The following is a 13,374-nucleotide window of genomic DNA, read 5'->3' on the forward strand; positions in this document are numbered from 1 at the left end:
GTCCCTGTACTTTCATTTTCAATTGCTCCAATATAATACAAAATCAGAAAGAGAATGATCTGACCATAATGTGAGAGTCTATATTAGAACAGAGAAAGAAATATCATTAACACAACAGTAAGTTATTAAATCCAGTTGATGGATTAAATAGAAAAAATAGAAATTGGTTAAAATGGTTAAAAATAGAAATTCCAGCTCCATCTTTATTAGCCAATATTTGATCAAATCTGCCTTATTTACTATGGGGCTCATAAAAATAAAAATGTCCAAAAAGCGGCCTAAGTTGGCACGTGGATGATCAAAAAGACGGATTGTCCAAGTACCGATAATCAAAACTGGTTTTAGACTTATTTAAAACCAGCTTAGGCCTTTGCCCTGCCTCTGTACGCCTAGAGCAAAAAGGGGCATTTTTGGAGTAGTGGATAGGGCGGGAGGTGGGCCGACCTAGACTTAGTCGCCTGTCAGCCATAACCAAAAAGGTTTGACAAGTTGCCAGACAAAACTTATATATTTTGACTTAGACCAAGTCAAAACAGATATAAGTTCTGATTCAGGCCGTTGAGCTGATCGCAGCTGCCGCGATCAGCTCAGCAGCCCAGGCAACCCATTGCCCCGAAACAGGAGATGCCCAATCTCTCCTGCCAGACAACCCCACCCCCCACACCGATCATCGTCAGGAAGGTGCCTAAGCCCTCCTGTTGGTCAACCTCACCCACACTGATCATCGGCAGGAGGGAGCCCGCATCATCAGCAGGAGGGTGCCCAAGCCCTCCTGCCAGTCAACCCCACCCACACCGATCATCGACAGGAGGGAGCCCAAGCCCTCCTGCTGAACCCCCATCCCCCTGACCACGCACCCACCTCCAGGAACACCCCTCTAACCTTAATAGATGGCTGGCTGGAAGGGTCCTCCCTCCCTCTGTCCAGCAGGCAGGCCTTCCTTCCTCTGAATGACAGGCCTGAACCTTCCCAGTGCTTTGTGGGATGCACTGGGGAAGGGCCTAGGGCCTAATTGGCCTCTGAGGTCCTAGAGGGAGCAAAGAACCAAGAGGAAAAAGAGAGGAAAGTTCTGACTTGATATGCTAAACTGTTCCCACACCTTGCCAGCTGAAACTCCTGAAGCAGGGCCATTTGAGGTCCGAAACATGATCGTGTCAAGTCTTGATATATAATAAAATTGATTGGACACCAGAGTCTCCTTCGCTGTTCGCCTAGTACAACTTCAGTGGAGAAACCATATTTATTTGGATTTGGCTCACATCATTTTAAGCTATAGTTCAAGGTGAGTTACATTCAGGTACAGTTCTGAAGGGCTCACAAACTGTTCCCAAACCTCTTTTTCCTCTTGGCTCTTTGCTCCTAGGACCTCTGAGGTCCTAAAGGAAGCATAGAGCCGAGAGGAAAGGAAAGTTCTGACTTCATATTCTATACTGTTCTCACACCTTGCCAGCTGAGACTCCTGAAGCAGGCCCATTTGAGGGCCGAAACACGATCGTGTTGAGTCTTGATATATAATAAAAGTGATTGGACACCAGAGTCTCCTTCGCTGTTTGTCTACTAGTTTCTGAGTTTTTGGGAAGTTGGTATTGCCTATTTTCCTGGGATTCTCCACTAAAGTTTCATGATTTACTAATGTGCATTAATGTGATTAAATGACTGTTATTTAATGGAAGCCCTATTATTAGCAATGGTATTTGCTAACTAAGGGCTCCTATAATCAAACCGCAGTAGAGCTTTTTACCGTGGGCTGGCAAGATAAATATTCCGATGCTCATTGAATTCCTATGAGCGTTGGAACATTTACCTCACCGGCCCATGGTTAAAAGCTCTACCACGGTTTGATAAAAGGAGCCCTAGGGTAGCAATTGTCTAAAGACATTTTCATTTGTGTATGAGAGGATAGGCTTGTAAAATGACAGTTATAAAAGTATCCCCATCCTTGTAAAGGTATGCATGATAGCTACAATGCATGTATTTCTTTGCGACACAGTTGTAGGCATGTTTGAGTAACATAGTAAATGATGGCAGATAAAGACCTGAATGGTTCATCCAGTCTGCCCAACCATACATGCTCCATAAATTAATCATTTATTTTAAATGGTCCTTTTTCTTAGATATTTCTGGGCCAGAAACCCAGAGCTATGCCCAGTAGTGTGCTTAGGTTCTATCTACTGGAGTCTCCATCAAAGCTCGCTCCAGCCCATCTTATCCATCCCAGCCATCAAAGCCCTCCCCAGCCTGTCCTCAACTGAATGTTCATATACGGGTCACAGACCGTGCAAGCCTGCCCAGTAAGGGCTTAGATCCTTCAATGAGGATAGATTATGGGTAGCATGCATGCATAATCATGATCTACTCGTGTAATTTACCAGCAAATATTTACACCTGTTTCCAAGGAGACATAAATGTCCATTGCTTTGTCTTAGCCACAATGTCTGCAGAATTTGTGCTGGTGTTTAATAAAACACAAAGATGGACATATCCAATATGACATCCCTATCCGATTTTGGACATTTTGCAATAAAACGTTCAAAACTCCAGTGCCAAACATGTGCATTTTCAAAACAGAAAAGTATCAATTTTTTTGGTTCAAAAATCACCCTATTTAGATGATTTTTTGTTCAGTGTGTCTTTCTTTAAAGGCCATTTTCAAACAAAAAGCATCCAAGGGAAAAGGCGCAAAAACAAGCTATTGGGACATCTAGGGGCCAGTAGTCTTACTAGACTAGCCACAGAGACATCCCAGCAGAACACTGGGGGTAGCCTAGGGGGCACTGCAGTGAACTTTGCATCCTAAGTACACACCATAACATAACTCCCTTATATTGTATGGTGAGCCCTCCAGGAATAGCAAAAAGTACATCACAATAGCTCTTATGCCCGCAGATGTCAATTATTTGTGGGTTTGGTAGGTATTTTGTGGTTTTGGGGGCACTCACAATTTCTTCCACAAATGTGCCAGTTAGTTGGATATGGGCCTAGATCCCCTTTTCTACAGTCCATGGTACTGACCACAAAGCTACTCCAGGGACCTAGTTGCTGCTCTACTATTTATTTTTATAGCGCTACCAGATGTACAGAGTCACAAAGAAGACAGTCCCTGCTCGAAAGAACTTACAATCTAAACAGACAAACGAGATAGACAAACAGAATGTCATGGATACAGTTAGGGGGCATGGTTAATCTGAGGGAGCAAAGTGAGTCCACAGGACCCAAAAAATGGTTTGCAAGTGTGAGTTTGCAGGATCCAAGTGGGAGTCCACACTCCTTCCTCAGGGGTCCGATTGATCTAGTGGCATAAACTCGTTGTACCATACAACTCAAAATAAGTTAAACCTTAAAGCGCACTGAAAACTCCTATCTGGCAGTGGCCGCGAGTCCTCATATATGGGGGTGGGGGGGGGGGGGCATTGTTATCAATATGGGCTTCCGTTAAGATGGATTTTTTTTTTTGCCACAAGTCATGTTATTTTAACATTTGATGTAATGAGTGCTTGTGCTAAAATAGCATGAGTTATGGTAAATAACTTGTCTTAATGGTAGCCCACATTGATAACTTCCCCCTCAAACTCTTATGAGTCCTCCTTGAATATCTCCACATCTCCTCACTGTCTAGTCCAGTGTTTTTCAACCTTTTTTGGGCAAAGGCACACTTGTTTCATGAAAAAAATCACGAGGCACACCACCATTAGAAAATGTTAAAAAATTTAACTCTGTGCCTATATTGACTATATATAAAGTAATTCTCTTGAATAGGAATCAAATAAACACAAAGAAAGTATTTTATAATGCTGCCACTGCCAACAACACCGTTGGCGGCGGTGGCACTCAAATGGCTAAAGAGCCGCAGTTTGCCGGCCTAGGGACAACACTGGAGGGTGGCCAGCTGTGCACCCCCTTGGGACGTAAACCCGGGGTGGGGCAGACCGCCCTCCCCCCACCCTGGTATGCCACTAACTGTACCTCACTCCCTCCCTATGACCAAAAATTCTCCTTTCTTCTATTCCCCGTGTACACAACCATCTCTTTCCCTCCCTTCCTCTCTCCCAAGTCCATGCCTTCTGTGTCCAAACACTCATTCCCTCCCCCACCTCAGCATCTCTTTCCCTCCCTTCCTCTCTCCCAAGTCCATTTCTTCTGTGTCCAAAAACGCATTCCCTCCCCCCAACTCAGCATCTCTTTCCCTCCCTTCCTCTCTCCCAAGTCCATTTCTTCTGTGTCCAAAAACGCATTCCCTCCCCCACCTCAGCATCTCTTTCCCTCCCTTCCTCTCTCCCAAGTCCATGCCTTCTGTGTCCAAAAACCCATTCCCTCCCCCACCTCAGCATCTCTTTCCCTCCCTTCCTCTCTCTCAAGTTTATGCCTTGTGTCCAAAACGCACTCCCTCCCCCCCTTTTGTGTTCCGTCCCATCTTTGCAACTTTCTCAGCAAAACGAAGCTCAAGCCGCGAGGCTTGTCTTCTGCTTCCTGCCGCGCACAAATAGCCGAACGGAAGTATTCTCCGACGTCAGCGCTGACGTCGGAGGGCAGGCTTTGCTTAAGCCCTCCCTCCGACGTCAGCGCTGACATCGGGGAACGCTTGCGATCGGCTATATGTTAGCTGCAGGGCAGGCAGGAACAGAAGACGAGCCTCGCGGCTGGAGATGTATTGAACTCCGCGGGTCCCCCGTCCAGCTCTCTCCTGTCCACGTGGGGCGGACTGCCCCTCTCCCTAGACTGGTGGTACTGCCCTGATGGCGGCCCTGACCGTACGGCACACCAGGCAACATCTCGCGGCACACTAGTGTGCCGCGGAACAGCGGTTGAAAAACGCTGGTCTAGTCATATTAAATGATACATCCCCCAAATTTTATTTAGAATTGTAAGCCACGAGAAGGTTTTACCATAATGTGTGGGATAGAAAGTCTTAATAAACTTGGAAACTATACCTTTTTAAAGTAGTTCATAATAAGAAAACCTGAATAATCTGCAAAGCCCATAAATATAGGATGTTGTGAATCAAGACCCTTGTCCTTCTATAGCTCAGTACTTTTCATGAGGCAGACAGTATTCTTAATATCCCCCAGAATCTCAATAAGATAACATATTCCTTGTTTATTTTTAAATTTTAGTTCAGTTCAACCCACTTTAAATTATCTTTATCTAGCTCTTTTTTGACTGGTATTGAATCTTTTATTTGTGAGCAAACATACTTCTGGTGCAGTTTATCTAATATACCCTTTTGGAGCAAGTTTTCTAAAATCCAAAGTGTGTTCTGTCCAAACAGCTTTTGTTTGCAGTTTCTGTTTCTGTCAGATGTGCTGCGTAGAGCAAATCAGCTACCTGCCTTCATTGTATGCGAATTGATTTCATGCATATTCATTATGGATATCCTGAAAACCAGACTGGCAAAAGGGTACTCCAGGACTAACTTGGGAAATACTGCAATAAAGTACCTTTCCATAAGGTATTTAAGAACTTGGAGAACCCCCTTCTAATCTAATCTAATCCTTAGGTTTGTATCCGGCATCATCTCCACGTTCGTAGAGCTCGACGCGGTTTACAGTAGGAGAAATAGGAAGGAACTACAACAGAGGGTTAGAGGTAGAAGTGTGAAGAAAATTTAGAGGACTTGGGATGCCAAGATATAAGAGTTTCCTTGATTCCTAAGTTGGAGGGAGACTTACATTTTTTGAGAAAAGCCAGATTTTCAGATGTTTGCGGAAAACTTGGAGAGAGCTCAAGTTCTGTCCAGGTAGCTCCTAAAAAGATAGACACAATGGAGCTCATAATAATAATTTTTAAAAAAGGTTCAAAAATTGGCCTAAGTTGCTACTTAGACGAATGATCAAAAAGACAGGTTGTTCAAGTACCGATAATCAAAACTGTTTTTAGATGTATCTAAAACCAGCTTAGGCCTTTTCTGTGCTGTTGTACGCCCAGAGTGAAAAGGGGCGTTTTTGGAGAAGAGGATAGGGCGCGAAGTAGGCAGGATGTGGGCCGACCTAGATTTAGTCATCTGGCAAGCCATAACCCAAATCCTGGGCCCACACTGTGCAAATGAAATTGAATGAGTCCAAAACAAGACTTCTTTGGCTCGGTCCAAAACTAGATCACCTACCCACCTCCATCCCACTACCCTCTGGCTCCTCTCTGCAGCTTGAGTTCTCGAGCAAGGTCTTGGGCATCATCATTGATTCCACATTGTCCTTCAATGACCACCTCCAATCCTTGGTAAAAAAAATGCTTTTTCAGCCTTCACATGCTGAGGAAAGTTAGATCCTGCTTCCATCAAAAACATTTTACCCTCCTTGTCCAATCCATCATCCTCTCCAGATTGGACTATTGCAACTCTATCTACTTAAGCCTAACTAAGAAAATCCTCCACAGACTCCAACGGATTCAGAATGCCGCGGCCAAGCTCATCTTCGCTAAAAGTAAATTTGACCATGTCTCCCCGCTCCTGGCCAAGCTCCACTGGCTTCCGATAATCGCCAGGGTCCACTATAAATGCGCCTGTTTAACTTTCAAAATCCTATATGGTATCCTCCCTCCCTTTATCCCTCTTTCTTGGAATTCCTCAAACCCTAATACCACCCGTTCCTCCCACAAATTAAAACTATCCTTCCCCTCGCTAAAAGGCATTTCCACACAGGAAAGCTAGGGACCTCCCTCCACTTCAAAATCACTGAGCTCTGGAACAACCTTACCTCCCCTCTTCGGAACTTGAGCTCTCTCCAAGTTTTCCGCAAACATCTGAAAACCTGGCTTTTCTCAAAAAATGTAAGTCTCCCTCCAACTTAGGAATCAAGGAAACTCTTATATCTTGGCATCCCAAGTCCTCTAAATTTTCTTCACACTTCTACCTCTAACCCTCTGTTGTAGTTCCTTCCTATTTCTCCTACTGTAAACCGCGTTGAGCTCTATGAACGTGGAGATGATGCGGTATACAAACCTAAGGATTAGATTAGATTAGGTTGCCAGATGGAATTTATACCTTTTGACTTATACGAAGTCAAAACAGGCATAAGTTCTGGATCAGGCCGCTGAGCTGATTGTGGCTGCCGCGATCAGCTCAGTGGCCCAGGCAATCCATCCCCCCTACACTCATAACGATTGTGGCAGGAAAGATGCCCAATTTCTCCTGCCCAAACACCCCCCCTAAAACTGGCATGCTCTTCACCAGCAGAAGAGATGTCCAATCTCTCCTACTGGACACCTCCCCCAAAATGCTTTTCACCGGCAGGAGGGATGCCCAGTCAATCCTCCCCTGGACCACCCAGCCCCCCCATGACCCTCCATCCACCCACCCCCAGACCCCCTAGTCCCCCAACTCCCCCTCCAGACCCCCCCCTCTAACCTTTTTTCATAGCTGGCTGGACGGGTCCTCTCTCTATCTGGCCAGCATCCCTGCCTTCATCTGAATGGTGGGCCTGTACCTTCCCGGTGTATTGTGGGATATACCGAAGAGGGGCCTAGGCACCTGGGCCTACTGGAATCTTAGGTACTTTATTGTAGTATTTCCCAAGTCAGTCTTGGAGTACCTATTTGCCAGTCTGGTTTTCAGGATATCCATAATGAATATGCATGAGATCAACTTGCATACAATGAAGGCAGGTAGCTGATTTGTTCTATGCAGCACATCTAACAGAAACATAAACTGTAGTCTCATAAAACTACCCCCTAAATGTACCTGAGAAGAACCTGCATTCGATGGAGTCAGGACATGCAATTAGAAGTCATGCACATCCACAGTGAAATCCTGAAAACTGAGTGCAGCGCAGCCATCAAGGATCAAGTTTTGGGACCCTTGCCTTATTGAAAAAGGTTGATTTTCCATTCAATGGGCAACTATATAAATTGGCACCTACGCTTAAAGGTGTCAAAATTGGCAATTACATAGGTAAGTGCACTGGATGCTTATCTATAAGGCCACACCTAACAGCTATAGCACGTGACTGCGAAGGTTGCATATATGTGGGCAGAACATTGATGAAGTATGGGCGTGCCTCTATCTTACATGCATAACTTATCGAATACTATAAATTATGCACTTTGCATGGTGCACATGGGCATGCCGTTGACCTGGCATAAATGGTTATGCCTATATTTAGGCATTCCAATTTGGGTGTACATTAATCTAATATAATAAAAGCCTAAGCCGCGCATGCGCACTCTTAACTGCGTGCTCCTGTTTTCTGTGCGCTGTAGGTCCCCGCAGGTAGGAGTGCGCATGCGCGCTTAGCTGTGGCAGTGGCCGATTGACAGAGGCAGCAAACACGCCGCAACTCCCCCCTCCCGCCCTCACTCACCCACCACCAGAGAAACATCGCTATGGCTGATCGCATTGGACCGCGAGGAGGTCATTGGGAGTACTGGCGGCGGACACGTGCACAGAATTGGCGCTCAGGGGCAAGTAAAATGGGAGACGGGCCTTATTTGCAATCTTATACCTGGTGGCCACAAAACAAATTGGAAACCGCTGGCCTCCCTGCTCTCCACCTCGTGCAAACCTAAATCCAGGAAAAATGGCACTATCGGTAGAAGTTTATTGTTAAGATTAAAGGTGCTGCGGCGGCTCCTCTCACGAGCCGCACCTGCGTCGGAGAAGGCTTCCGACGCAGGCAGCGATTGTGAGAGGAGCCACGACGGCAACTTTAAACTTAACAATAAACTTCTACCGGTAGTGCCGTTTTTCCTGCTGTGCCCTCTCGATCTCCTTTATCACAGTGAGTGCGATGGTAGGCCAGACCGCGGGAAGCAAAGGAGGGGGGGGGGGTTGGGGGAAATGCTGCTGCACAGGGTCCTTTAGGAGAAGGTAAATAACGCTGCTGCTGTTCAGAGAAGTGGACGGAGAGGGAAATACTGCTGCTGTTGCTGCACAGGGAAGTGAGGTCGGGTGAGGGAAATGCTGCTGCATAGGGAAATGAAGGGGAGGGAATGTTACATATGGAGCAGGGAGAGAGACAGACAGACAGTGGGAGGGAGGGAGACAGAAAGAAAGGAAAAAAGACACAGGGGCAGGAAGAGGAACAGAAAGACAGACAGAGAAAGGGGGTCAGGGAGAGAGAAATACAGCAGGAGGTAGAGAGACAGAAAGAAAGAAAGACAGACAGACATCTATTCTAGCAACCATTAATGTAATGGGCTTAAAGACTAGTATTCTATAATGGCATCTTGAAATCCCTTTATAGAACTGTTGCTCACTGCATGCTATCAGAACACTTATGGAGGCATCAATTTACAGAATTCCACCCCCCCCCCCCCGTGCCTTTGGAAATATCTTTATTGACTAAGGCCATTAATGCAGATTTGAAATGAATATTACTGCTCCATGTGGAATCTATTACCTGTATAATATAGAAACATAAATGCAATAGTCTTCCTCTTAACATATTTTCATGTTTTTTTAGATAAAACAAGCCTCAGTGTTGTTTGATCTATTGCTCATATGTACACACCTCTCAGGATTCTTTATTTCCTCGGTGACAAAATTCAGTGTGTCCCATCCAGAGTAGGAGAAGAGGGCAGAATACAGAGCAAGCGCTATCGAACCTGCATCAGTTGTTGAACCTTCAAATGGAGATGTTAGATTTTCTGTTTCTCCTGGGAAAATATGTGTAAACCAGTCATTTATTTTATTTCAGCAGTCGTTTGTACGATTGCTTTGAAAATCAGAAAAAGTGTAAAGGCCTAAAAATACCCCCAAAACAATATTAGACTGGAGAAATTACAACAAACACAGTTTTATTTCTATTTCTTTCCTACTCTTTATTCTCAAAGAGGGGAAAAGATTGCCTTATGCATCCTGTTACTGTCAGTAACTGCTTTCCATATCTAATGGCTAAGAAAGTGCAGACCATGTTGAATCTCTGAATCATATCAATCACAGGTCTCAAATTCACCTTGTTTTTCACCCAGAATCATCATCATTATCATTATCATTAGTGGGAGTATGTGGTGCAGAGGTTAGAGCTACAGCCTCAGCACCCTGAGGTTGTGGGTTTAAATCCCACACTGCTCTTTGGGCTAGATTCACGAACCTGCCCGATCGGGCCCGATCCGTGCCCGATCCAGTCAGGTCCAATGAATTCTCAAAACGACAATATGCAGATGGGGTGATCGGAGGAATGCCCCCATCTGCCTGCCCGGATCACTCTATAGCGATCCCAGCGCATACGCAGACCATCTGTAGATGGTCTGTGCATACGCTGGATCTCCAGGCCCGGCAGAGATTTTGTTTTTCTTTTTTTAATTGAGCCTGTGGTAGTAACCCACTTAAGCCCATGGATTAAAACCATGGGCTTACACTGTGGGGAAGGTTGGAAGAGTTGGGGCAGACAGGTGATCTGGGGCAGCGGGAAAGTTGGGGCTGCAGGAGATGTTCGGGGCCATGACTTTTTTTTTAAACTGCTTTTTTTTAGAGCATCGGGGCAGAGCAGGCAGGAGAAGAGCATCAGGGCGGCAGGCAGGAGAGATTCGGGGCAGCAGAGAGCAGGGCTTCGGAGAGTCGGAAGCTGTTTTCAACTGGTCCCCAGCAGTCACTTCCTGGGATGATCGGCCAGCCAGTCGGTTTGAAAAATTTGGTTGGTGAATCACGTCCCTGTCTACTTTGCATGCATTTCTCCTCATTTGCATGAACAGATTCGAAGTGGATCGCAGGAGAGGTTAGTGCAGACATGGGCAACTCCGGTCCTCGAGGGCCGGAATTCAATCGGGTTTTCAGGATTTCCCCAATGAATATGCATCGAAAGCAGTGCATGCAAATAGATCTCATGCATATATGCATTGGGGAAATCCTGAAAACCCAATTGGATTCCGGCCCTCGAGGACCGGAGTTGCCCATATATATGTTAGTGAATGGGGCTGGAGGGAAATCTGGTCGCAAAGGGGTCGCAAACCGATCGGTACACGATCAGTTTGCTTTGTGAATCTAGCCCTTTGTGACCCTGGGCAAGACACTTAATCCCCCATTGCCCTAGGTACATTAAGTAGAGTGTGAGCCCACCGGGGCAGATAGGGAAAAAAATTGTTGCATACCTGAATGTAAACCACTTAGGCCAGGGGTGGGCAACTCCGGTCCTCGAGGGCTGGAATCCAGTTGGGTTTTCAGGATTTCCCCAATGAATATGCATGAGATTTATTTGCATGCACTGCTTTCAATGCATATTCATTGGGGAAATCCTGAAAACCCAACTGGATTCCAGCCCTCGAGGACTGGAGTTGCCCACCCCTGACTTAGGCTATAAGTGGTAAATAAATACATTATTATTCTAATTTGATTACAAAGCAGCTAATTGTGGTGGGGCTGCTAGCAAGCTCAACAAAGATAGCAGTCTGAAGCTGACACTCCAGAAGACCAAATTTTAAGCAGCATATTTTACTGGCTTCCTTTGGTCTTCAATCCTGAGGTCTTACCAGTGATCAAGATGAAACCAAAAAATAATATCCTTGATGAGCAAGCATGAAGCATAACCCACCCTCCTCTGCAAAGGCCTCAACCACAGAATTTGAAAATACATTGCAAATTTTGCCTCAGGTGCTTTTCTGCATTAAAGAACTTCTGAAACAAAATTGTGTGCTGAAAGCTGGAGATCAAGTTGAAACATTACAAGCTAAGTAATGCTTGACAAAGTCAGTGAAGATGCTTGAATCTCAAATGGAAGATATGAATAATTAGTCAAGGTATAATAATGTCTGCATATTGGGAGTTTTCAAAGGAAAAGAAGATATAGACCTGGTTGCTTTTTTGCAGTAGTGGGTCCCACAGTTGTTTAATGTAATCTTTGAAACCTCCTTTGAAATCAAGAGGGTACATATAACCACCTTGCGACAAGGCCTTACTGCTAAGTTCCCATACTCAATTACAATGAAGATGCTTAGATATCTACAGGCCATGAAAATGAATCAATTCAGTGAGATTCTGTATGAATAGAATCCTTGTTAATTTTTTTTTGGGGGGGAGGGGAGAGAACCACCAATAATAGCTCTTCAGAAAGTTTCCTAAAGTTATATGAGGATTTAACTTCCTAGACTTTGCCAAATATGACTCTGCTTTCTTGTTGAAGCAGGGTAGTAATTGGGTTAAGCTGCTGTTAATTAAGGATAGACCCTACTGTCTATTTGGAAGGAGTCATAAATGCCTGCTTTCCCATTAAATTACCCCAATAACAGAAACTTCAGAAAATGCTCCCAATGATGACTCCCAATTTAGAATGTAAAGAATTAATCAACATGCTTGGTCAAGAGGAACCCTCCTTCTTTAACAAGTTAATGCCCCTCCAGAATAACCCTAACTCCCCTTTTTACAAAAGCACGGAAGAGATTTTTAGCCGGTGCGCTGAATGCTCTGTGCTGCTCCAACGGTCATAGGGTTCCTATGACCATCGGAGCAGCGCAGAACATTCAGCGCACCAGCCGGCGCTAAAATCCTCTTCCACACTTTTGTAAAAGGGGGGTAAGTTTTGAATAAATAAAAAGGTACCGGTAATTCATTTCAGACTATGACAGGATTCAGATATCTGTCAAGTAGGCCAATTACTTGAATGTAATGGGTTGAAATCTTTTAGAATGTCTGCAGCGAGAGCTTTTTTTCCTGACATGCAATACTTTCATTGGATGCAATAGCGACAGGCTTGACTTGTATATCCAGACTTTGCCCCACGGCTTGATGACCAGCTTTTAGAAGAAGTGATTGCATCTTCCCAATGACAAGTGGCATTGAGATTTTATCAGAAGCTTCAGGTTATTCCAAAGGTATTGTGCTTTGTTTTACAGAAGGTATCTAGAAGCACAATTATGGGAAAGACTAGGGGAAGTTATGACCCTCCTTAGTTTGAGTTTCTAAATCATCTTCTATCACTCAATGAAAGCAATTTCTTATGCACAGAGTATTCTGGACTCCTGCCAAATTAGCTATAATTTCTAAGGATCAATAAAATAAATGTTGGTCTTGTTTAAATGACATTGGTACTTTATCACACTTGATTATTTTTTTTTTTTGCTCCGTCTAACAGATGTGTGGGACCAAAAGCCTACAGGCAGCCCTCTGACCCCTTTCAGGTTGTGCCCAGGAGCTTCTGGCTACAACTCTGAGGCCCAATGCTCCTAAGAAGTAAAATAACCCCAGATAAAAGCTGGGATTATTTTACTATGATTTACTTGATTTCTGGGGCCATATTGTTGCAGTCAATTAAGTCAAACTGTGTTACTTAGTTATTTTAAGTTGCATTAAGGGTTAAATAATGTGACTAAAAGCACCAGCATAGCTTAATAATTGCCCTCTTTAATCCCAAGGATAAGCAGTGGCTTTCTCCTTAGACTTTTCCTTCTGAAATTTGCCAACATTAACTGCTTTTACCAGTTACTTTAGCAAAGTGTTTCAGAACTTAATTA

General features: G+C 44.6%; 1 protein-coding gene across 1 annotated transcript in view; it reads right to left on the reverse strand.

Annotated features, from left to right (window-relative positions):
• The window catches only part of SLC7A13 (solute carrier family 7 member 13), an 81,752-nt gene that overhangs the window by 34,732 nt on the left and 33,646 nt on the right, over nucleotides 1-13,374 (reverse strand). The window contains exon 4 of the mRNA XM_033933463.1: nucleotides 9,441-9,585. Coding sequence (XP_033789354.1) covers nucleotides 9,441-9,585 — 145 coding nt within the window. The remainder of the gene's footprint in view (nucleotides 1-9,440; nucleotides 9,586-13,374) is intronic.

This window comes from Geotrypetes seraphini, chromosome 2 (genome assembly GCF_902459505.1).
Source record: "Geotrypetes seraphini chromosome 2, aGeoSer1.1, whole genome shotgun sequence".
Lineage (NCBI taxonomy): Eukaryota > Metazoa > Chordata > Amphibia > Gymnophiona > Dermophiidae > Geotrypetes > Geotrypetes seraphini.